Genomic DNA, 25,176 nt, shown 5'->3' with positions numbered 1-25,176 from the left:
AAGTCCAATCCAAAGTATTATCTGTGGAAAAAATCTAAAATACTCTGATATAACCCACTCAATCCTTAATTTCTTAAACTCGAAGTATATTTGTAAATTCTCAATTCCTATAAATAAGACAATGAATAAGAGGAGCTTTAATGCTAGAGATTATCAGGGTTTTTTCCTATTTAATAACATGAATGACCTGCATAAAGTATAATTTGAACACTTAAGTACTAACTTTAAGAATCAAGAACAGATAGAACTTTTGCAAGTTTTATTCTTTAAAATATAGCAGATAAAATTTTAAATGTGCCTAAAATTAAGGAACATTTATTTAACTCTCAAGCCTAAGTAGTAAAACTATGAGGAGGAAGGGATATTTCCACTCAGCATTTCCCCTGTGCTGGAAGAAAACTTTTTAAAACCACAAATGCCTTTCTCCTTTTTCTTTTGCTTTCCCTTTGTCTAATTTCTGTTTGATTTTTAAACTTAAACCTGATAAATGAAGACATATAAACACACACACACTTCTGCGTGTATGTGTGTGTGTTTATATGTCACAACTTGGCAATAATGCAGCCAATATAATAAAAAAATACTCTGCTAGCTTTGCCCCTGTTGGTTTCCTGGAAATACTTTGTTGGTTGTGCCTTGTCTCTATTACATAGAAAGCTCTCCCTCCTGACCTGACAACATTTTGTTTCTTTATATATTATTTTCATATTTCAAGTTCTTAGAAAATTTTTGGTAATATGCCCTCAAGGTACAGTCAAAAACAAATACAGTTTGCATAAGGCTTATTTATAAATTTAAGTTCTGTGTTCTTAGGACTAAATAGCTGGGTGATCAGTGTTTTGACTGTGTTAAAGATTTAGCCACTGCTTGCCTTCAAGCCATGTGGCAGTTTTGAAGAAATTTTAGGATAAATTCATCTTGTATTTAAATTTATAAATGATGTGTTTCCATTTTTTTGGTAAAAGAATTGCATATCCCTTGATTTCTCGTGGATCCTCGCTCTAGAAGAAGGTTGGCATTAAACGTTTTCACGTGCAGAACTGTTTCACAACTTCAGTCTGATCCTGATGTCACCATTGCCCTGTAGTCCTGTTGGTACTGATTGGCTAGGCGACATGACCTCAGGTGTGTTAGCACAACTTTTAAGAAGACTTCCGGTCTTTTATAGGTGATGAAAATCTATTTTTTAATGGACAGTTGATAGATACTTCTTTCCTTATTAACTCAATAAGAGTTTGAATAAAGTACCCAGGTGAAGGCAGGATACACTGACTGGCTTTGAAATAGTTCTTTATCTTCTGTGTCGATGTGCCAGGAGCGTTCTGAAATAGCAGAGAATCCCCTTTGAACTTCTTTTGTTGCCGTCAAAGGCTATCCATATTCACATCAGTTTGCCTTTTATTTCCTTCAGATTCTCTCTGTAGCCACTAAGAAAGGATTGTAATAAAAGGTATTTAAGAGCTACATAGATCACATGTCAGAACGGAAGAAAATTGTCTACTGATTTAGCCATTTGTCCTGTTTTATTTGCCCAGAAGTTAGAAAAAAAGAACCAGATGAAACCCAGCAAATGATAACACAGCTTTTTTTTTTTTTGCTCTTTTTACAGTTTGTCTGTCACATGTTGTAATGAGCATGCAAATAAAACTTCTCTATACCTCACGCTGTTATGTTGGCTCTTACATGAGAGGGAAATTCCATCCATGTTGAGTTCTAAATCTTTATATGAAATCTAAATCTTTATATGAAAATGATAGCTTAAAAGTATTAAGGAGATAACAAAATGAAAAAAATAAAGAAATAATTTTGCATTTCCTGTTGCACTAGCTAGCCGAGAGATTCAATACCCCCAGCTGGTTTCCTTTGAGAAGACAATATCACTCCTGTTTCATCATCAAAGTCATCAAATCTACAAAAGGGCTGTTATCTTTGCCTAGTGCTCTCTTTCTATCTGGTGCAGTGAGCCAGTATCAAATAATGAAGCAGGAGCAATGTGACAAGTCTGGTTCACTTTCAATTTTGTTTTGTTATGTATTTAAAAGAGATGGACTGGTTTTATTGATAGGCTGTGTACAGGTGCAAAGTCCGCTTTGAAGGGTTTAGAAGTGGCTTTGGTTGAAAGAACAGGAAGATCCCCACATTGAGTGTCCTTGCTATAAAGTTGAGATAGAGTGCCACTCTGAATGAAAATGACCTTTAATGGGATGGCCGTCACCCATCGATGGGATGTCATTCATCTCTGAGCTTTAGCCTTGAACTAAGTTAAGCCGTATCATAATTGAGAAAAAGAAGGCGTGACTTTTAAATTTTTCTTTTGGAAAATAAGTGATAGAATTCTTGAAATTATTTGTGACTGTTAAACAACTTTTCATTATTTCTATCAACACTTCTCTTTTTGTTGCGAGGATAGGACGTAAGCTATATTTTCTTCCAGATAAATTTTCAGAACTAAGGAACTTACACAGATCCTGAAATACAATTTTGTTTTCATAGGTATACATACATATATATGGGCACAGGTGCACATATATGTATGTATATAAAATACCTGTGAGAAAGCTTAGTATTGATATATATGTCTTTTAGATTATGTTTTAAGCGATCATTAATAAACACAAATAAGCAGTTAAATAACTTAATATTCCCACTCTGATACTATAAAGTAATTCTTTTGTTTTACTATGATTTTTCTCAAAAACGAATATGGGAATATTTTTTCTACACATATTACTTTATTTCTACCCTCATTATACTCATTGCCTTTATTTTTAATGAAAGAAAAGGCTATGTGTGATCAAAGATCAGAATCATTATTGGAACTTTTAATATTTTTTAAATTATAAGGATAATAAAACAGAAAATTAGAAAGGTAGAAAAAAATGAAAGACACTTTATTAATAAATTTTTATTATCATTACATTTTTTTACTATGCATTTTATTTGGAATCAAACACAAACCCCCTACTACTTTGCATCCTGCTTTGTTTATTTAACTTTTATCATAAACATTTGTCTAAATTGCTACATGATCTTCATAGCTATCATTTTTAAGGCTCACTGATATGCCTTTGTGCATATAATCCATAATTTAAAATGTATGTGTAATTAATTTTTAATTACATATTCTGTTATTTATTAGATTCAATTCAAAGCAAACATCAGAATTTCTATAAGATCAAAATTTGCTTATAGCTCATGTCAACGTATGTAATAAACCGTAACAATTTTCTCTCCTTTGTCCATTCTGTCATTTGTTTGACGCCCATAGATGCAATGACAGAATATGTATTTTACAAGTGATATAGGAATTTATCACAGTTAACACTTGTGTATAAGAAGTGAGGGCATTTGATAGTTACTATTAACACTTGTGTATAAGAAGTGAGGGCATCTGATAGTTACTAACTACTATGCTATGCCTATAGTATGCTTACTGTAAAGTATGGTGCCTTGATGTTTAGCTTTCTTCCACCCACCTGACTGATTAAATTAACCCATCTCTTCTCCTTCCTTCCTGTAGCAGTGTGCTAGAATTGTTCTCAGAGGGCTTAGCCATTCTACTGCCAGTTACATTCACTTATGTACATGCTCCAACCCCCTCCACCCTCCATCATAAGCTCTCGGTGGGCAGGAATGGCTCTCCCATTTTTGGTGGTCCTTGGACTGCTGATGCAGTATCCTACCTACAGTAGATGCTCACCAAATGTCATGACACCCTGCTTTTGTTTTTGTCTTTGATGTTTGCCGAAGGCAATACTGGGAAGTGTAAAGATGTTAAAGATGTTTACTCTCTCATTTCTCTTCCACCAGTGGGATGGAGTAGGACCTCTTCCAGACTGTGCAGAACCACCAAAAGGGATCCAGATGCTGTGGCACCCATCCATAGTCAAACCCTACCTCACACTGCTCTCTGAGTGCTCAAATGCAGACACGCTGGAAGGGGCGGCAGGCGCCCTGCAGAACTTGGCTGCAGGGAGCTGGAAGGTATGATGAGTTTGTTACAATAAGAAAGAAATCTGGAACGATGAGAAGGTCCTTAGGAAATATGAGAAGTCCAATTTTGAGAAGTGCAATTCTAATAAAGTTTCTAAGGGTGTTAGAGAAAGACCAGTTCCATTGAACTGTTGGACTTAGAAAGGTATTTCTTTTAAAAATTCTTCCTAAGGGCTCAGGGGTCGTTGAAGATCGCTACAAAACACAGAGGAATAGATGTAAGTATAGTCATTGAGATGCTGTGAATGCCTTTCTGTTCTATTTGTGTAGCTGAACTACTTCATTTTCAGGGGAGACTGACATGTTGAGACTTTTCAAAGCACTGTCATTGACAGTTAAGGGAGCTGATACCCAAACATGTCATACGAAAACCCCTGTGAATCCTGTAATGTTGTAGCTGTCCTGTCCCCAAAGGAAAGAACCTCTTGCATTTTAAATTACAGGATTACAGAGGAAAATACTTATCTTTGGCAAAAGGTTACAGTAAAGCAATTGTATGATTGGGAAAGAGGTTAGGAGGGTCTTTTTCTCTGGGTCTTTACAAATACACACTGTCCAGGTCAGTTCTCACCAAAAATTTTTCATGACCTCTTTGTGGGTAGAAACGGATTCATGATAGCAAAGAATTCTTGAGTTTGGTCACTAATAGTTACATGGGCTAACTTGCCTTATCACACAAAGAGTGTAACCCCTTAGAAGAACTGAGGGCATATAGGGAAAATATCAAGACCTCCACCTTCAATTCCTCATTCATTAATATCAATGCCTGGGTTTGGGATATTCATAAATCACTCTTTTCTTTACCATTCATTTTCTTCAAACAGTATTAATATAGACACATAGCTACAGATAACTCTCAGAAGCTCAGTACCATGGGGTACCACACGGATCGGCTTCAGTATCGTGTAATAATACATTCCCTTCTTATTATACCTTCCAACACCTGCCTCCCGTCACTTCTCTCTCTGCCATCTTCCTTTCCATTGCTATAGTGTCAGCTGCAGCATTTTCTTCTTGGATGTGACATCCCAGCTCTTGGGACCCAGCCCTGATGATACTTCCCAGGAGCTGGCTACTTACTCATGCATGGCGGGTTCACCTCTTCTCTGAGAGTCTTAGGAATGAACATAATTATCCCTTTCCCTCCCTGCCCATAAGGCATCACTATGTTGTACCTGAAGAATTCACTTTGGGCTGGGCTTGAAGTGAATTTGTCCTCTTGCTTTCAACCAGAGAAAAGCTTCAAAGTAGAGGTCTCACCAGGAAGAATGCCAGAGTATAGCCTTGCATAAGTAGGAAAGAGATAGTAATGGAAGTCACTTCCTTGAACTTGCCCTTAGCATTAACTTCCCTCTAAAGTTAGGAGGCTTCAACTCAGATCACAATTCAAACCTAGGCTCTAACTTTTCTAAGCTTTGTGGTCCTGGGAAAATTAAAGCACCTCAGTGTTTCTCAGATGCATCGTCTTTAAGCAGAGGAGGAGATCATGGCGGCTTCACCCCACATCATGCAGATCAGTCGCAACACTAGATGCAAAGATGCAGGATGTTGTAGGCTAAGGGGTTGTCACTGTATATACCCAAGAGCACTAAGTTGCTGCAAGTCCCCACCCAGCTCCCTGGCCTTGGAGGATGGATTAGAAGGGGATGGGAAGAGAAGCTCTGGGTTCCAGGCCTGAGTCTGACCTGAAATGCAAAGCCATCTAGATGGTGGCAAGTCAAGTTTGCCATCTCTTGATTTTTTTTTTAATGAATTATTGCTTTACTTGAGAAACACTTAGGTTTTTATAAGAACAAGTTAAAAATGGAGAAATGTCTTTGACCTCTAGAGGATTTTGAATGTAAGACTTCCACCTTTGCTTTAAAAGTTAAACTCTATGTTCCATGTGCTGAAAAAGTTAACTGGAAACATGGAAAATTTATAAAGATACCAATAAAACTTCTGGAGTTGAAAACAACATCTGGAATGAAAAATACATGGAATGGGATCAACAGCAGATTAGACATTGCAGAAGAAAAGATTAGTGAACTGAAAGATAGCAACTGGAAACTATACAAAATGAAACACAGAGGAAAAAGAAAAAAAAAAATTGACAGTTCATCAGTGAGCTTCAAGTGGCCTGATGTATGTGTAAATGGAGAACCAAACAAAACAGGAGAGAAAGGAGGAAGAGAACAGAAAAAACTATTTGAAGAAATAATGGTTGAAAACTTTCCAAATTTACTGAAAACTGCAAACTCACATATCTAAGCAACTCAAGAAACTCTAAGAGAAACATGAAAAGTTATACCAAGTTACATTATAATCAAGTTGCTCAAAATCAGTAGTAAAGAGATAATCTTAAAAGCAGCCAGAGAAAAAAGACATGTCACATACCAAGACTGTACCACATCTCAACACCACATTCAAGGATCAGTGTCACCAATCATTCATCTATTCATGTGAGTCCTTGTTGAGTTACTAAGAATGTGCTCTAGAAGACAATCTGGTCTATAAGGCTTCTAAGGGCAGAAACCCGTTCCATTTATTTCTTTGTACCCCACTGCTCAGCTCTATGCTTGGCTGAGCAATAATGCTCAAACACGAGCTTTTAACTGAACTCGTGTCTATGTCCAGATGTCTTCCTTGTGGATAACAGTCTTTTATATTTATAAACATCTATCAGTCACTAAGCAGTTAATAGCACATATTGTGACCAGGCCATCCTCAAATGGTCACACTTTATGATTCTTTATTTGGTCCTTCGATTCAGATGGGAATATGTAGTCAGTACAATCTAAAATTGATAGAAAGGAGGAGTTTTGGGAGAACTATTTTCATTCCAGTTTCCAGACTCATCAGTGCTTTTCAGGATGCAGATTTTGATGTCATTGCCCAGTTCCACAATTCCTGCTGCAGTGTTGGACTTGCTGTTTAGAGTGGTAATTAAAGACACAGGCTCTGTATCTCAAGGTAGCCAGGTCAGCTGGGCAAGCTGCTGAGATATGTCTGGATCTTTAGGTGTTTAGAGTAATAAAACAATAAATTTATAGTTTATACTATTTTATACTAATTTATTTTATACTGATTTATACTATTTTGATATTCAAAAATTCTCTCCTACTTTGGGTTATACAGTGAGAATTATGGAAGAAGTCTGATAAAAATTCTCAGTAGTTTCTAGCAATAACATCTTGCTGACTGTTTTCAGTGCATAACCCTGAACATTAGTTCAGGACATTTATCCCCACATATCCAGATGCACTGATTTGGTAAATTTTTCTATTACTAATAGAGACCACTGAGAAAGAGGCAGAATGGTCTGGAACAGCTGAAATCAACATCACAAAAGCTGTTCTGTACTTTAGACAAAGTTTAACAACTATGACTCTCAGATTTCCCAACCCTCATCAGATTTCAAGCAACATATTAAAAAATACAAGGAGTTACTCTTGTGAGCAGGCACACAGATCTGCCTTAAGAAGGTAGGGTAGATACCCTGACGGCAAAGTGAAAAGATAGAAGAGTTAGAAGAAGAAAATACAAAGATGCAAGAAAGAAAAAAATGTCAGAGGCCATTCAATGTTTCAGCTGTTTCATTTATTCTAATCACGGATGGTCATAATGCTGACCCTCTGTTATCAGAAAATGTTTAATTATTACTAGTAACTTTAGAAGACAAAGCATTTTAGAAAGACTTTTATCCCAATGGTTAAGGTAGAATTTTGAGTCTCAGGATGTCAACCTTACTTATAGGAAACGCTGGCTTTCCTGATAACTCTAGACAAATGGGATAGTCCTCAGGCAGGGCAAAGGGCCGTTAGGACGTATTTGTGCGTAGTTATAAATATACATACTTATGTAAGAATTTTCTTATCAAAACACAAATACACAAGTATGCATAAAGGTCAATCATGTTATCATCATCTTTTGTATAATTTATTAATGTACCATATTAAATGGTAAGGGAATATGTGGGAAGGAAAGATAGATAATCTATAGGAATGATTTGAGAAGATTATCATTAAGCCAAACACTGATAAATAGTTATAATTTTTTAAAGCTCGAGAATAAATTGTATCAAAACCAAAGAAATCCTTACTTTAAAAAAGCTTGATTTAAGTAAAAAAATAAAAAACAACTGAACAATTAAAAGATTGACTGAGGACACAGAAACAGCATCAAATTTCATGCAGACAGCATTACCATCTAAAAGCTAGGGTTCTAAGAATGTGTTTTTATAGCAACTGTTGAAATTTAGTGGCGTTTTTTAAGTGTCCTTTATGTTTATGGCCCAAATAAAAGCAGACATGTGAAGGTAAAACACCAGAATTTTGCATGGAGAGAGCTTTTTATAGACCTCATCATCTGAAACAATAACTTCTCTTTATGGGGAGATCGTGCACACTCTTTTTCCGTGACAAATTGACTAGCAAGCTAGATCTTCATAATGGCCCAAATACTTTTTAAACTTTAAAACACTCATTACTTGGTTTACGAGCATCAGAAAAACATAATGGCAGAAGCAAAGTGAAATGTTTTTATTAGCTAACATGGAGTTTGGTTACGTTTTTCTCATTTACAGTAAAATGATTTTGTTTGTCACAGAATATTAAAACAGTCGGTTATAGTAGTTTGAGGAGTTCCAAAATGTGAATGAATGCTCTTTCAACTCCCATTTATGGGTTATTTTTATTGTAATTGAACTCTCTGAAAACTCAGGATTAGAACTGTAGAAATATATCTGTACTTGCTATTAAGTCAAACATTTTAGATATCTTTGTATGGTCAGTTTTCTCCCTAAAATGTGACTATTCTCAGAGAGTCTATTAGTTGCCCGTTTATGTTTAAAGTAAGATGGAATATAGAGATACTTGGATATTAATCTGTTAACATTTAATGAAGTAACATGATAGCAACATAGATTTACTGAGAAGGAAACAGAATCTCTGGCCATGTGGCACAAATGAATAAAAAATAAGAGAACTGGGAAATTTGAGACTTGTTCCTAAGGACAGGGGCAATGCTTTGAAGGCATTGAATTTAGTGTAGCTTAGCAATTAGTGTATCATTAAAAGTGAACCAGGGCAGATGAGTGGAGTGCAAAAAATAAAATTAAAAATCGTGGTTTAACATCCAAGACAAAGGTCTTGGTCCTAGTTAACAGTGTGATATAAAGCATAAGGTTTAAATGCAAAGAAACAGGGTGGTGAAAGATCATGATGAAAATGGGACATGAAGCATCATGCCTGATGGGTTAGAAATGGGGCCAAAATAAACACAGAGGTTATGTGAGGACTCTGCCCAATCAGCAGGTTCCTAGAGACAACACATTGAGTTGGACCTGATGCCCAGCCTGAGGCAGAATGACGATGGGCCCAACCTCAGGAGGAGATGGAGAGGAGCCAGGGTCACCACCAGGTCACTGGTTCTAATCACACAATATTTCGTGGTTTCTTCTAAGACCCCAGTAAGTAGTACTGATGCCGAGGGCTGCACCTGTATTAGAAATGCCACATGCATCCAAACTGACTAAAGAGTTAGCCCATTTTTGGATAGTTTGGCTCTACTTTCATCATTGTCATTGAATAGCAAAGTGCTAAGTTACAGAATTACATTCAGAAACTGTAGAAACAGCTAAAGCTGAGGGATTTCCACTTCCACCCAACATGCCAAGATGGAGCACCAAGTTCCTTTAAGTAGTAATAATAACAACAACAACAGCAACACGCCAGAGAAATATATGAAACAATGGTTGTTAAAACACTAAGCATTAGTCAATGAAGAAACTGATCTCTGAGAAACAGGAAATAAACAAGGTGAGCCCTATGATTGTCCCAGCGCACTGTCTTGAGAGAGTTTCCAGACCACAGCACAAAGATTAGGAACCCAGGAGGAGCTCCTCAGACTCTCTGAGCTAAGGAGATGGAACTGAGTATCTAGGGAGACCAAGGTGACTAGAGCTCATAGGACAGAGCACCAAAGAGGAGAAAGCCACACATAGAAAGAACCCTAGAAATATGCAGAGGATCCCCCTCAAATATTCAGCAGAGATCTGTCAATGCATTCATGTGAGAGAAATACCCAAGGCTGAAGAAACAACCTCCTGAAATGATTAGACAGAATGAAACTTGGCACTTACACAGGAATGGGCATAATGTGCATTTCCAAGAGCCAGACAGGAAAACCTCATAATTCATGGATCACTGTGAAGAATACTCTCAGGGTCTTGCCTCAGTATTGAGGTATAATTAGCCCTGGATAAATATGCTCTAGTCTTTCCTGTCAAATCTTAAAAGTAAGACCCAGAAGAATCAATAGTTTCCAAGTAAATTAACTGCATCCTTGAATAAAGTTTAAAAATACCTATAGGAATACAAAAATATCCAGCACCCAATGCATTAAAATTAATAATGTCTGGCATCCAATTGAAAATAACCCTACAAGCAAATAAACAGGAAAATGTGGTTCGTAATGAGGAGAAAAATCAACCATTCAAAACCAATTCAGAACCAACAAAGATGTTAAAAATAGCAGGCACGCAGTTATTGTAACTCTACTACATGTGTTCAAAAAGTTCATTAGAGTCGTGGAAAATATATAAAAGGCCCAAATAAAATGTCTAGAGTTGAAAATAAACTGTCTGAAATGAAAAAAAATGCATGGAATGGGATTAACAGCAGGTTAGACATTGCTGAAGAAAGATTAATGAGTTTAAAGATGGCAGTGGAAACTATACAAAGCGAAATGCAGAGAGATTAAAAAAAAAACCCTACAGATCATCAGTGAGCCTTAAGTGGCCCAATATATGTGCCATTAGAATTCCCAGAGGAGAGGAGAGAGAAAGGAGAAACAAAACAGAAAAAAATATTTGAAGAAATAATGGTTGAAAATCTTCCAAATGGTTCCAAATTTTTCCAATTTAATGAAAACCACAAACTCACATATCCAAGCAGCTCAAGGAACCCCAAGCCCAAGAAACATGATGAAACTATACCAAGGTGCTTCATAAACAAATGGCTCAAAATCAGTAATAAAGAGAAAATCTTAAAAGCAGCCAGAGGACAAAAGACATGTTCCATACAAAAATAAGGATGACAGCTGATTTTTCACCAGCAATAATGTTAGTGAGAAGACAGTGAGACAGCATCTTTAAACCTCTTGGGCCTAATAATGTATAAAGTTGATTTTGGTTTGGTATCTAGCAGGTACAACCTGTCTCTATAGGAAATTCCCAGGATTCCTAGAGCAGCTGTAAAACTGTCTGTAGAAGAAATCCTTTCTGAGCCCAGTTTAAGACATGGGCTGCCCTGGAAGCCGGCATGGTTAATCACCTGAGCAGGGGGGACACAGAGGAATTCTAATATGGAAACTTCATTTTAACTGTCCCAGCATGATCAGAGCTGTGGTGGCCCAGGACATGCCACTCAGTATTGTGTTCTTCCAGCACTGAGGGCAAGCAAATATTCATAAGCCCTGCATCAAAAGTTCTGTTCCCACACACACAATTGAGGGATGAGTTTGGCTTTAGGAGAGACTCCCAAAGAAATATACGATCTCTTCAAACCCTCATTACACTTTTGTGGAAGTGGTTGGAACTTGCTGATCCTAGCTAATTGCAGTGGCTTTGATCCTTTTTATCTAGTGCCTTTCAGTGGAGAATGCTGTTCTTAAGTAATACACACGTGGTACTAGAAATCAACCTGACATTTTCTTTCACCAGTTAAACATTTTTACTCTCCAGCTGTGAGCCAGAAATTAGAAGACAGTCGACATAAAGAGATGAATGTGACTTGGTAACTTCCCTCAGATACCGATAATAAACATGTAAACAAAAAGCCCAGAAAAAAACATGATAGATGCTGTAATAGGAGTATATACACAAGGGTGTATACATACATATATACACACACACACACACACACACACACACATATATATGCACACATATACACACACACACACACACACACACACACACACAAGGCACAAGGGTGTCCCAGGGGTCATTTTTACAAGGAAGAGGTCAGGGATGAGGAACGCCACTTCCAACATCACTAGTTAAAACCTAGGGCTAGGAGTCAATGATTACAGTTCATTTTAACACACTAGCACATCTCATTAGTTAGAGAAATTCTAGCTGCTGTAACAAAGAGACCCCCAAATATGCAAGGGCTCAAACGAGATAGGAGGTAGAAGCTATTTTCTCTGGTGTAACAGGTAAGGGAAGGTGCGTGAGGAGGGAAGCTCCCCTCCATGAATTATTTCACCCAGGCTGACGGCTGTTCTGCCATCTTCAAGGTGTGGTAAAGATGTGATCTTCCAAGGCTACTCTTAGGGTCATCATCTGCTAGCGAGAAGCAGAAAAAGAGTGCAGATCCACAACCAGAAATGTTCTCTTTTGAAGTCACCTGGAGCCCTCGTTTTGCCTGATGCAAAAAAGGAAAAAAAGAGAAAAAAACCCACATAATCTAAACACTTCTAGCAAACTCAATCAAATTCAGCTATTTCCCAGTCCCTCAAGGTTTAGCACTTGGCCACATTTATGCTTGTCAACCTTCATCTTCTCCTGCCCCCCTGTGGTTGCTGCTAAACTTGGGGGTCTTACAGGCATTCATATCCCTATGGGGGACAGAGATTGGGTATTCATTTCTGTCTGGAATCATTTCTCTCCTATGCTGCCTCTTGCCCAGGACAAGCCTCCTTGTCCTATTGGTTTCCCAGCTGGGACAGGGCAATTGGAGATTGGACCGTCTCTGGTCCAAGGTGCTCTCCTGACCCACACCTGCCTTCCCCACTGTTGAGCTTCCTTGAGATGCAGGCACAGTCCATGCCTGCCATTCTGATGCATCCCAACCTCCTGGCCAACTAACCCTTCTGCAGCCCTGGATCCTTAGCCTTTTTCCCTGGCTAACTTACACAGCCCACCCACTCAAGACCACAGAAACACTCAGGGGCTACCCCGTGCCACACTGGGGCCACAGGAATCCTCTTCTGCCCAGCAAGTTCTGTTGCCATTCCTACTGTGCAGCCCCTGCTCCGTGATGGTTCATGGCAGGACTTCCTGAGTCTTGTGCAACCAGCACTGAGGTCCAGGAAGGGCAGCAGAGCTTCTGTCGACTCTCTGCTCTTCTATCTCCCAGGGGGTTTTATCACCAGCCTCTCACACACTGAGGAGGACCTGTCCAGGGCCACTTCAGGTGGCAGCCCCCAAAGATACTTTTACATCTCTCGCTTCCTCCCCAACCTGGATTCTTTCTCTCCCCTGCTAGGAAGCTCTGTGTGGGATCTGAGGAGGGGTCATAATATTTTCTGTCTATTCTCATTCTCTTTCAAGTCTATCCCATCTTTCACCTGCATCTGTGCTTTCTACCCTTAAACACTAACTGTTTGCTGCTTTGTTATCTGTCCCATCCTGACATCACCTCATTGGGCCAAATCGTGGTGGAGCCTCTCTCCAGGAAGAGCCATGGGCAAGGAGGAGAAGAAACAGCATTTATTATTTCGAATTGTTGTCCCATCACATGCAAGTAGAAGACATCCTTTCCTGACACAAGGCCTTTCTCACTGTCGTTCCAATTATACATGACTTCTTGTCTCAGATTTGCTAAATCCTGGCAGGTAGTTCTCAAGAACAGACTGAAACGTCCAGTAGCTCCATTGACAGTACTAGAAGGCTCTTTAACTCGGGAGTTTAGAGGAGTGCCAGATGAGTTATTGGAAGACTAAAATAGAAACATGAATTGTTATACCAAAGTGAATCGGTGAATTTGTAAGGGATTAGATCAACTATGAGTGCAGATTGTCCAACTTATCCTGTGTTTCTGAGAAGCATATGAGAGTGGTGGTCAGTCACACCAACTCTGGGGCACTGCTCCCTGGGTTCAAGACCTGGCTGAGCATCTACAGCGTGTGACCTTTTCTCATCTGTCTAATGCGAGTAACAGTAGTGCCCACTGCATAGGGTTGAGATGAGGACTAAATGAGTTAGTACAGGTCTAAGTGTGAGGTTGTCTCAGCCGAGATTATTTTGAGGGATCATAACTCTCCTGACGTCCTCATTGGGAAAAAGCATCTCACCAGGAGCCATCTGGGTCCTGTTTCTGTGCTGTTTCCTCCTGGACCAGAGCTTCCTCCTCCCCCCTCCCCTCTTCTCCTCCCCCCTCCCCTCTTCTCCTCCCCCCGCTCCCCTCTTCTCCTCCTCCCCCCTCCCCTCTTCTCCTCCCGCCCCTCTTCTCCTCCTCCCCCCTCCCCTCTTCTCCTCCTCCCCCCTCCCCTCTTCTCCTCCCCCTCCCCCCTCCCCTCTTCTCCTCCCCCTCCCCCCTCCCCTCTTCTCCTCCCCCTCCCCTCTTCTCCTCCTCCTCCCCCCTCCCCTCTTCTCCTCCCCCCTTCTCCTCCTCCCCCTCCCCCTCCCCTCTTCTCCTCCTCCCCCCTCCCCTCTTCTCCTCCCCCTTCTCCTCCTCCCCCCTCCCCCTCCTCCTCTTCTCCTCCTCCCCCTCCCCTCTTCTCCTCCTCCCCCCTCCCCTCTTCTCCTCCCCCTTCTCCTCCTCTCCCTCCCCCTCCCCTCTTCTCCTCCTCCCCCCTCCCCTCTTCTCCTCCTCCCACCCTCTTCTCCTCCCCCCTTCTCCTCCTCCCCCCCTCCCCCTCTTCTCCTCCTCTCCCCCCTCCTCCCCTCCCTCCCCTCTTCTCCTCCTCCCCCCTTCTCCTCCTCCCCCTCCCCTCTTCTCCTCCTCTCCCCCCTCCTCCCCTCCCTCCCCTCTTCTCCTCCTCCCCCCCTCCCCTCTTCTCCTCCTCCTCCTCCTCCTCCATCTCTTCTTTCTCATCCTCCCCCTCCTCTTCCTTCTCTTCCTTCTCCTCCTTTTGAATCATCAAGGATCCTCTCTTCAGCTCATGGACCATTCTTCTTAAAGCCATCCTGGTCTACCGGCTTTGTCCCTTCCCTTCTCGCTGGTGGGCTCAGTGCATGACGCTCTCTTTCTGTTTGCAAAAAGTCAAGTTCTGTCCAAAGATTTTCACCTCAACCACAATGAGTTAAGGTACACTTATCTCTCTTGTTCATCTATTTTCATGCCAGTGATACTTCTTCTTCTGTTTCAATTACAAAGCTCTTGGCAACTCATACACATCGCTAACCCCAGGGGCTGCAGTGCTGTCCAAGGTAACTCACTTCTCTTTTGGAAAAACTCTGTATGAGCCTCACACTTCTGTGTTGAGTGCGCTTGGGAAATACTCCTCATCTCCCCAGTACTGTATCATGTCTTTCTCTCTTTCCACCTCTGTGCTGTCTTTACTCCTTCTTGTTGGGTTACACATAGGTTCACATGTGGGTTATACATGACCTATTCCAAGACTGCTCGGCTGCTACTTAAAAAGCATCAGTATCCTTGCATGTTAAGAAAACTTTGGAAACTTGCATCATCTTTCGAATGAAATGTAAATAATTCATTCTGAATTGTCATATACTGAGCTAATACTGGGGATTTTCCATACCCACACAAACACACACACAACTAAAAGTTTCAAAATAAAGGTTATTTTCTGTATATTGATAACATAAGATCAAATCCATTGTCTGGTTTTCCCTTTTCACTTAGAACCTATCACTGTTGACCATTTTCTCATAGCAAAAAGATGTATCTACAACTCATACACATTTTTGGCCATGCATAGCCATTTTTGGTTACTCTCAAATCAGTCCTCAGCAAAGCTGAAGGACTCTCATTATTTTCCAAACACCAAATCATCTTTCCATCCAACATGAAGGGATATAATAGCTAGACTTCTAAGGAGGAAAAAGTTATAGCCTGCCTTTCCTGGTTCATTTCAGATATGGTCAGGTTCTCCCCTCTCAAAGTTTGGAAGGATGGAGGGGAGGGGGAGGCAGTTTCTGGGAGACCGAGCCCAGAGGTGTAGGCAAGAGAGAATGAGATAATGGCAGAGGAGAGAGTATTGTCAGCATCACAGAGCAGATAGAGGAAGAAGACTGGGGGCCAAGGGCACAGGTGACACCTGTGGGCAGGTTGTTTAAAATCTTTGTGTCTAGATTTTCTCATCTATAAAACAAGAACAGTAATGTCACTCTCCCAGGAGTTTGGGGGATTAGAAGAGATCACTAATGCACAAGCCAGCATCCGGGGTCTGGGAAGAGGTGGTTCTGGGGAAGAGGTCATCTTTGGGCCCATGCTTCAGCCTGCCCGAGTTCCCAGAACATCCTGTCTAGTCTCTCAAAAGTCCCAGAATATCTCCCCAGTGTTCAAATATATTGTTGATGTTTACCTTACAATATGGAAATGTTGACCCCCCCCACTCTGATTTCCATTTTCTTCCATTAGCTTCTTTTCCGTTAGCTTCCCTCCTTAGTCGTAAGGAAGAACCCAGCAATGAACGGGCTGCAGAAGCCCAGATGTCTAGTCTTTTCTGGGCCCTGGAGACCAAAAGGTTCACAAGCAGGGGAGGAAGTAGATGAAAATCATGTCTCAGCATATGTCAAATTGCAAATGACATTTCCCGTGGACATGACGGAGGTTTTGAACTGTCTTCATGAAATGCCTTCCCTTGGAAGGGATATCCCATCCTCACAGCCAAATTTCAATAAGCAGCTGCCAAAGCTCAAGCTTTTTCCATGTCTAAGACTTTCTGACCATCCATTTCTTTGCTCCCTGAGGTTGGGACTATGAAATAGTTAATTGAAGACAAGAGATGCTCTAGTGAGTTCCATGAGTGTCCCCACCCCCTCAGGCTTCGTAGAGCTTGAGGCACAGAGTAAGGGCAGGAGAAAAGCACTCGGTCTGAGTTGATGGTGATAAGAAACTATGTGAATGTGACTTCTCTAACGTAGGACAGGATGAAGTTGTGTGTTTTTTTAATCTCATATTTCATGCAGGGCTGGGCTGAGGATGTGGCAGGCATGGCATATGCCCTACGTTCACTGCCAGAGGGGGCTCCCTGCCTGCCACAGGTGAGAGCCAGCTCTGGGGTGCCTGCCCCAAAGGGGAAAGGGGGTGGAGGGACCTGGGGGGGAGGGGTGGGAGCTTTGTCCACCTTTGATGGTCCCCAGGAGGACTCTGCCACAGAATCTAGAACCTCATGTTATGAATTTAATTCTCTTAGATCATAACTGAAATTGCAACAGAGTAAACCCTTATATTGGTTGATTTTTATGGTGCATGCTCTTCTCTGGAACACTGTACAGGAGTATAAAGTGTACATATGCAAATGTCTGGAAAACCTGAGCCTACCTGTATTCCGTTAAATGAATCTGAATACTTTATGGTCCTGATACTGCAAGTACATTTCTATAAAGAGCCTTAGGTGTGTTCCACTAAGGCCAACGACTGCCAACCCACAACAAATTGTATGCTTACTTTATAAGTTAGACATTGAATTATGGCCCTAGGTATAATATTATATATTTCGATTTTTTTAAATTTTACAATTTTCACCCTCCATCTTCGATGTCATATTTACCTCTCCTCACCCCTACCATTTTCTGACTTATTTCCTCCTTATTATTCAGCAAACAACTTAATTGACAGTACTTTCTGTAACTTATCTCTCTGCCCCACCTCCAAATTCAAGTCTCTTTTTAAGAAGTCACCTGTACTCTACCTTTTATCGTTTTCTACTTTTCCCAGGATTTTTTTTTTATTCCTCTTAATGTCAATAGCCAGCCTTTCCTGTCCCAGACCTCCATATCTTAAAGTACCGAGTATAGACACCACGCAAATGGCTTCCTAACTCAGGGGCTGAGAAGGCTGGCACCGGCGAAATGAAGAGTGCTTAACTGATTAAAGCTGAAACCTTTATCCTATGTTGGAGACAAAAATAAAGTTAAAATGTTTAAATACATGTCTAACACACTCAACCCATTCCACAACGAGGTCTTGATCATCCAACCTTTTTGGCACCTGTAGACGGCAGTGTGAAAACCCACACGTGCTGTTTGCTTGTAGGGGTTCCACCCCAGCTCCTAATGTCTTTGCTTCCCCTCATTTGCAGTGGTCGGTGTATATCCGAGCTGCTGTCCGGAAAGAGAAAGGCCTGCCCATCCTTGTGGAGCTGCTGCGGATAGACAATGACCGAGTGGTGTGTGCAGTGGCCACGGCACTCCGGAACATGGCCTTGGACGTCAGGAATAAGGAGCTCATTGGTATGTTCCCTCCGATTCACAGTGTCTGCATTTTTTTTTAATTGAAGTACAGTATACTTCCTGTGGTTGAATCCACGTGCAGAACATATAGGCATGTACAGAAACAGAGCATGTACAGAGCCCAGAGGCCTTGCTTTTCCGGCTCTCCTTCTAGTGGAAATCAGTGCGCTAATTTATCTTTTAGACTTTAGAGGAAAATGCAATGTTTGTTGACATTTCTAATCTTTGCAAATTAAAAATGACCACAGTGCTCAGCACTGAATGCCATCGTCCTGATCCTCTAAATCCTTGTCGGCTGTTTGTTTGCTTTCCACGTTGTAAACTGAAATTCTAATGGGATGCAGGCTACTTTTCTTCCTCTCTCTCTGTTAAAATTTACTTTGGATTAGACTATACTGGCTCTTTAATCCTATTTTTAAAAAATCATCTCCCTTTAGTTTGGTGTTCAAGAAATAGGGAGGCTCTTTTATTAATGAAACATTAAAGAGGCATACATTCATCTATTTATTCAACAAATTTTTGTCCATGACCTACATTGTTCCAGGCCTGTTCTAGGCCCAGAGATGATATCAAAGCAGCCAGGAAGCCTTGCCCTGGTGGAGTTTACATTCTGAAGAGGGGAGATGTACAGCCAACAAAATACACACTTGAATCCCACGGTGTGGTAGAAATGTTCTGTGGGGGAAAATGGAGGTGGGTCAGGCACAATGTAATTAGTAAGGTTGCAATTTTTTTTAAGTGAAGTGAAATTTACATAACATAAAATTAACCACTTTAAAATGTACCATTTAGCATTTTGGCAATGTCGTACAACCAGCACCTATGTCAAGTTCCAAAATAGTTCCATCACCCTAAGGAAAGCCCTGTACCCATTAGGTAGTCATCCCCCAATTCCCCTTCCTCCCAGCTCCAGCAGCCACCAGTCTGCTTTCTATGGATTTTCCTATTCTGGATATTTCCTATAAATGGAATCACACAAGACGTGAGCTTTTGTGTCTGGCTTCTTTCACTTAGCGTAAGGGGTCGTGATTTTAAGTGAGAGGTCAAAGTCAAAATAGGAGATGTTGGGAAGGTAACGTTTGAGCAGAAACTTGAGGGAGGTGAAACAGGGCCCTGTGGCTCTCTGGGGGGAAGAGCATCTAAGCGGAGGGGGCAGCCTCTGCAGACAGCCTCCCAGAAGGGGATCTGGAAGCAGGCGGTTGGGTTCAAGGCCTTTGCAGGGCCTGGTGTGCCTGGTGCAGAGTGAGTGGTGGGAGTCCAGGTTGGAGAGACCTTCTGGTTCCTCCCTCTGTAACTGGGAAGATGCCCACCCAGGCCAGGTCAATTGATGCTTAGAGAATGATGAACCACAGGGACCTGCCCAGGGAGAGGCACGGCCTCTACACATACCATCGTCCTCCTGGGATCGAAGAGATGACTCTGGTAGGGTGGTTGATCAGTGCAGCATGAAGCTTGCCCACAGGGAGCAGGTATCAGCGGAGGTCAGGCAGCAGGGAGCTGGACCACCCATCGTGGCAAAGTTTCCGGTTATGCAGCCTCTGGGGGATTTAGGAAAAGCAGTTGAGAGTGGGTAAAGGGGGAAGATTCCATTCCTGGGGCAGTTGGAGTACCAGGCGTGGGTCCAAGTCTCGTATACAAATTATGCATAGATACAACGGTCTACCTCCACTATCCAAATTCCTGAACATGGCGTGCCAAGCCCTTCATGACCTGGGAACCAGCCGCTTTTCTCCTGCCATTTCTCAATACCCATCATATCCTCCAATAAATACCAAAGTATTTGCAGGTCTCCAAGCCATTTATTTATTCACAGGGACCAAATTTCAAATCTGCGTCCAATAAATGCAGTTATTTGTTATGCTTGCAGTGCATCATAAGGCGTGACATAAACTCACAATTTTATAATTATACTTAGTTTGAATTTAATTTAAATGGTGGTGGTGGATGTTAAATATTTAAGCTACACTATTAGTCCTCTCCATATCCACTTTCCTTTTCCTTGCATAGGTGTTTTAGACAGGACAGAGCTGGGGCTTGTAATCAAATCCTAGGGCTCCTCTATAAAATGCAGGGAAAATCAATAGTTAATCAGTCTACTGCTTGGGTACGAACTACTAGGTGTTGTGCGTTTGGATGTTTTATTTCTTTTGGTAGATTAAAATATAACAAAATAGGGAACTATTGATTTGTTTTCTAGCTTCAAGGCGTCTCTGCTTTCCGAGAAGCCAGTTATCTAGAACTGTCTCTGAGGCAGGAACATTTGGAAGTCCATATTGCCCATGTTAAATTAAGCCTTTACTATCAAATGTCACCAGACAGGAAAGGGAACCAAACGTTTAAAAATAGGAGTGAAAATATCTCAGCCATAGGCTTTATGGAGTCAATAACTTCCTTCTTGAGTAAGAAAAGCAGAATTGAACCAAAAAACACTCTTCTATTCTATCTAGGAGAAAGGAAATGTGACCTTTGCCAACTCTTTTGCTTTAAATATTGTGTCAAAGTAGTGGTTCTTTATAAGAAAATGCCCTACAGAACTTTATGTATTGAAAAGAAAGATGCAACGACTTTGAACCAAGAACCAAGACAAAATTAAACTTGGACTTTTCTATCAACTCTCAATCAAAGCTTTGGTGACCTCGTATGGTTTCCTGGTGTTAAAGATCATTTATATTCTGAAAACTCCCCGATAGATACCTCTGGTATGAATCTCACATCTCTGTGTCCAGTAGTGTGTCCACCACCTGCACCGGATGTCTGACAGGCATCTCAAGTATAACATCTCCAGACCTGGGTTCCTTGTCTTTTCCCCCAAAACCAATCCTTCTGCAGGCTTCCACATGGCAGCCTGTCCCTGCAGTGGTCCAGGATAAGCACCTTGCTGTCCCCTTTGATTCTTTACTCTCATATCCAGTCCATCAACAAATCTGGTCTTCCTTCTGAATTTTCCCAGAACCTGACCCTTCTCACCTTCATTGCCTTGTCCCCCCAGATCCCATCCTCTCTCACCTGCGTTATTACCATGGCCACTTTCCTGGTCTCCCTGCTTCTACCCTCGCCCCCTACCATCTACTCTCAAAGGAGCAGCCAGAGTGGTCCTATCAAAACCTTACAGCATGTCTTTTCTCCACTTAAAAGCTTCCATCAGCTCCTCATTTCTTTCAGTGTAAAGTTAAGTCTTTGCAAGGCAGACACGGCTCTATACAATCCAGTTCTCTGTTCCCTCTCCAGCCTCACCTTCTTCCTCACTGGCATTAACCTTTCTGTGGCCACTGCTTCACTGCAGTTCCTTTATGACCAGAGCCAAAAGCCTGCCTCAGGGCCCTTGAACATGCAGCTTCCTCTGCCTGGACTCCTCTTCATGCAGATGTCCTTGTGGTCAGTCCTCACCCCCTCAGGTCTTTACTCAAGTGTTACTTTCCCAATACAACCTTTTCTGGTGCCCATTCTTAAAATTCTATCCCCTTTTCTGCTTTACCGATCTTCACAGTACTAATCACCCTCTAATATATAACATATTATTTATTTATCTTGTTTCTTGTCCATCTCGCCACACTAGAATGTAAACCCATTAAGAGCAGGAAATTCCACCTTGTGTGTTTACTGATGTAGCTCGTGTACCTAGAACAATGCCTGACCCATACCAGGGATTCATCAATATTTGCTGAATGAATAACTGAATTTTTTCCTGTCTGGCCTTTATCTTATAATGAACTCCACATCAGCAAAACATTAAGTAAGCAAATGAAATAAAACATTAACTAAAGAAAAGGATTTTATGTTAATAAAGAAAATCATCCAAAAACCAGTTCATTTTCCTACTAAAGTTTACTAGATGTATGCAGACACTCAGAATTTCAGAAGGAATCCAGTTGTTTTCATCACTGGGGTCCAGTTTAAATTACATCTCTTCTTAGATCATTCTTTTAATTGGGGGGGGAGCAGCTACCACAACTCTGGTTAAGGAAAGGTTCATCTTCCTTGGACTCCATGATAAGGAATAGTCCAAATAAGCTATTGAACAACAATCAGTCCACCCCATCAGCTCTAATGAGGTTCAGGTAGTAGCACACATGATCCCACTTGATCATGGTGTATGACCCTTTTAATGTATTGTTGGATTTGGATTGCTAGTATTTTGTTGAAGATTTTTGCATCTGTGTTCATCAGTGATATTGGCCTGTAATTTTCTTTTTTTGTGGTATCTTTGTCTGGTTTTGGGATCAGGGTGATGGTGGCCTCATAGAATGGGTTTGGGAGTACTCCTTCCTCTGCAATTTTTTGGAATAGTTTCAGAAGGATAGGTGTTAGCTCTTCTTCAGATGTTTGATAGAATTCACCTGTGAAACCATCTGGTCCTGGACTTTCGTTTGTTGGGAGTTTTTTAATCACAGTTTCAATTTCAGTACTTGTGATGGTCTGTTCATATTTTCTATTTCTTCCTGGTTCATTCTTGGGAGATTGTACCTTTCTAAGAATTTGTCCATTTCTTCCAGGTTGTCCATTTTATTGGTGTATAGTTGCTTGTAGTAGTCTCTTATGATCCTTTGTATTTCTGTGGTGTCCATTGTAACTTCTCCTTTTTCATTTCTAATTTTATTGATTTGAGTCCCCTCCCTTTTTTTCTTGATGAGTCTCGCTAAAGGTTTATCAATTTTGTTTATCTTTTCAAAGATCCATGTTTTAGTTTCATTGATCTTTTCTATTGTTTTCTTGGTCTCTATGCCATTTATTTCTGCTCTGATCTTTATGATTTCTTTCCTTCACTAGTTTTGGGTTTTGTTTGTTCTTCTTTCTCTAGTTGCTTTAGGTGTAAGGTTGTTTATTTGTGATTTTTCTTGTTTCCTGAGGTAAGATTGTATTGCTGTGAACTTCCCTCTTAGAACTGCTTTTGCTGCGTCCCATAGGTTTTGGATCGTTGTGCTTTTGTTTTCATTTATCTCAAGGTATTTTTTGATTTCCTCTTTGATTTCTTCAAAAAAAATTTTTTTTTTAAAGATAGCACTAAAAGTAGTGTCAAATACTCTGCCTCTCCTTGTCTTTCCATTCGGGCTGTTTCCATGGTTCTGTGTATGTCTCTGCCATCAGGTGCTAAGTAGGCTACAGGTAGATCTTTGTGTTCTTCCAAATGAAGTGGTGCAGTGGTCCAGGTGAATGCACATCCATCCATTTCTTTGCAGCCTTCCAAAAATGTTCATTATCCTTCTGCATAAGTGTTATTTCATCATTCAGAAAGAGTTTTTTTTTTTAATGGTAATAATTAGCTTCAGAGAAAAGAACAAACAACACTGTATTGCTCTAATAAGTTTACCAAAATGCCATCCATTTCAGCACATTGACAGTTCCTGATGAAGATGGCAGGTATTTCTTTTGCCAGATTCCCTATCCTCTCTGCCAACAAGCAAACAAACAAAACTAACAAAATAAAAAACTTCAACACCTATGAACACTGGACAGGAGAAGTACTGGGTGGTATTACCAAACGGCCTCTTACCCCTAACCACTCTTTTTGATGAATTATTCAGCCAGACCGGTTTTTGTACCATCATCCCCACTCACAAACCTTTACGCAAGCTGTATCCCTCCCTGGCACGCTCTTTCATCTCTGTGCATTTACTCACCCCCCAGCCATCACTCAGAGCCCAGCTCTGGGTGGCCTTCCTGATGAACACTGCTCCTTGAATACAGAAAGGAGGTGGGTAATACCTACTTGATAAAAAATCTTTTAATTTATCTTGGATTTCCATTATGTAATTTTATTTTTGTGTTGTCTTTTTTGTGTGTGTATGTATTGCATTTCCCTCCAATGAGATAAGAAGCGGGAATCAGGTTCCTTATTTATTTGTATGTCTTACCATGCCTAGCCCTTTGCTATGCTCAGTACATATTTGCTGCATTAATTCTCTGATGGGAGAATAACATGGGTTTTTTATTCTGGAGAACAGATCTAGAGGAGGTTTGGGGAATCCCACAAAGACAGAAGGAGGGGGTAGAGGGGAGGTCTGTTTCAGCCTCTTCCCACAGCATCCAGGGAAGAGAGGAAAGAAAGACAGCTCAGATGCTGCCTGAAGTCCTGGACTCTAGTCAAACTCATTCTGCTGCCACTTTGGAAGAGGTTTAGGACTGGGTAGGAAGTAGTAACACTTTCTGCGTATGCCCAGATAGCTATCAGAGATTGGCAGAGCCACTGCACCCCTGCGGGTGGCACTGGCGGAGCTCGCAGGGCACCCTCCCTTCGCTTCCCTGGGTGGTGGCTACGTGCCACATTTTCCGGCAGGCGAGCCAGGGCTGGGGCGCTGGAAGCCTCCTCCCGGCTGCCTCACTCCCCTCCCCGGACTGAAGAGAAGGACCTTCCACTGCTTTGTGAACCTGGCCCTTCCTTCCCCAGCTCACCTCAGTCCTTTAGCCACGTCCGCTCTGCCCCGCGTGGCCCTTTCCCTGCACTCTGTTATCGTCTGGAGGTCAGGTCACCACGTTTGGAATTGCAGAGTGCTGCCTCCGTACATTCGTATGATATGACCCGTTCTTCGCATTGGGCTGACCTTCTTTTCACGTTGTCAACTCCCTGAGCTTCTTCTATCCAGGCAACACCCTCTCCACCCAATCCAGCCTCAAAGGGAGCACCAGACAGGATCCGGACTCTCCGGCATCAGGGAGGGCCGTTTCCCAGGGGAGCCTGCTGGCTCCTAAGCACAGCTGTCCCCCAAAAGGGACAGAAGAGAAGGGAGCCCCAAGTCTCCAGGGGCACCTAGCAGCGCACGTCTCACGCTTTTCCACACCCATGAAATCAGGAACAAAAGAAGGGCAGTTTCTTGCCCGGGAGTTAATTATGATTTAAGCAACAAGCCCATTGCTGCTTCTCTCAAGGTTTTCAGATCGTCCCTTTCATTCATTCTGGGGAGGAGGGGGCAGCGGGGCTGACACAAGGGACATTCCCTTCCTAGCCTTTTTTCTTGCCACAATCTATTTTAAATATTCAAATAAAAGATTTTAGCTGACCACTCTAATGATTCTTTATAGACAGTGGTTGCTTATATTTAAAGGATTACATAAAAACA

At 41.4% G+C, this 25,176-nt stretch overlaps 1 protein-coding gene across 4 annotated transcripts in view; it reads left to right on the top strand.

Annotated features, from left to right (window-relative positions):
• CTNND2 (catenin delta 2) overlaps window positions 1-25,176 on the top strand; it is a 930,783-nt gene that overhangs the window by 807,454 nt on the left and 98,153 nt on the right. For 3 of the 4 annotated variants that reach the window (XM_036848145.1, XM_036848146.1, XM_036848148.1), the window contains 3 exons: window positions 3,811-3,984; window positions 16,856-16,930; window positions 17,971-18,121. In XM_036848145.1, the coding sequence (XP_036704040.1) occupies window positions 3,811-3,984; window positions 16,856-16,930; window positions 17,971-18,121 (400 nt within the window). The remainder of the gene's footprint in view (window positions 1-3,810; window positions 3,985-16,855; window positions 16,931-17,970; window positions 18,122-25,176) is intronic. The other variant, XM_036848147.1, reaches the window with a different exon arrangement.

This window comes from Balaenoptera musculus, chromosome 3 (genome assembly GCF_009873245.2).
Source record: "Balaenoptera musculus isolate JJ_BM4_2016_0621 chromosome 3, mBalMus1.pri.v3, whole genome shotgun sequence".
NCBI classification, from domain to species: domain Eukaryota; kingdom Metazoa; phylum Chordata; class Mammalia; order Artiodactyla; family Balaenopteridae; genus Balaenoptera; species Balaenoptera musculus.
The sequence above is the reverse complement of the archived record's forward strand: the minus strand, read 5'-3'. Positions and strand labels throughout refer to the sequence as shown.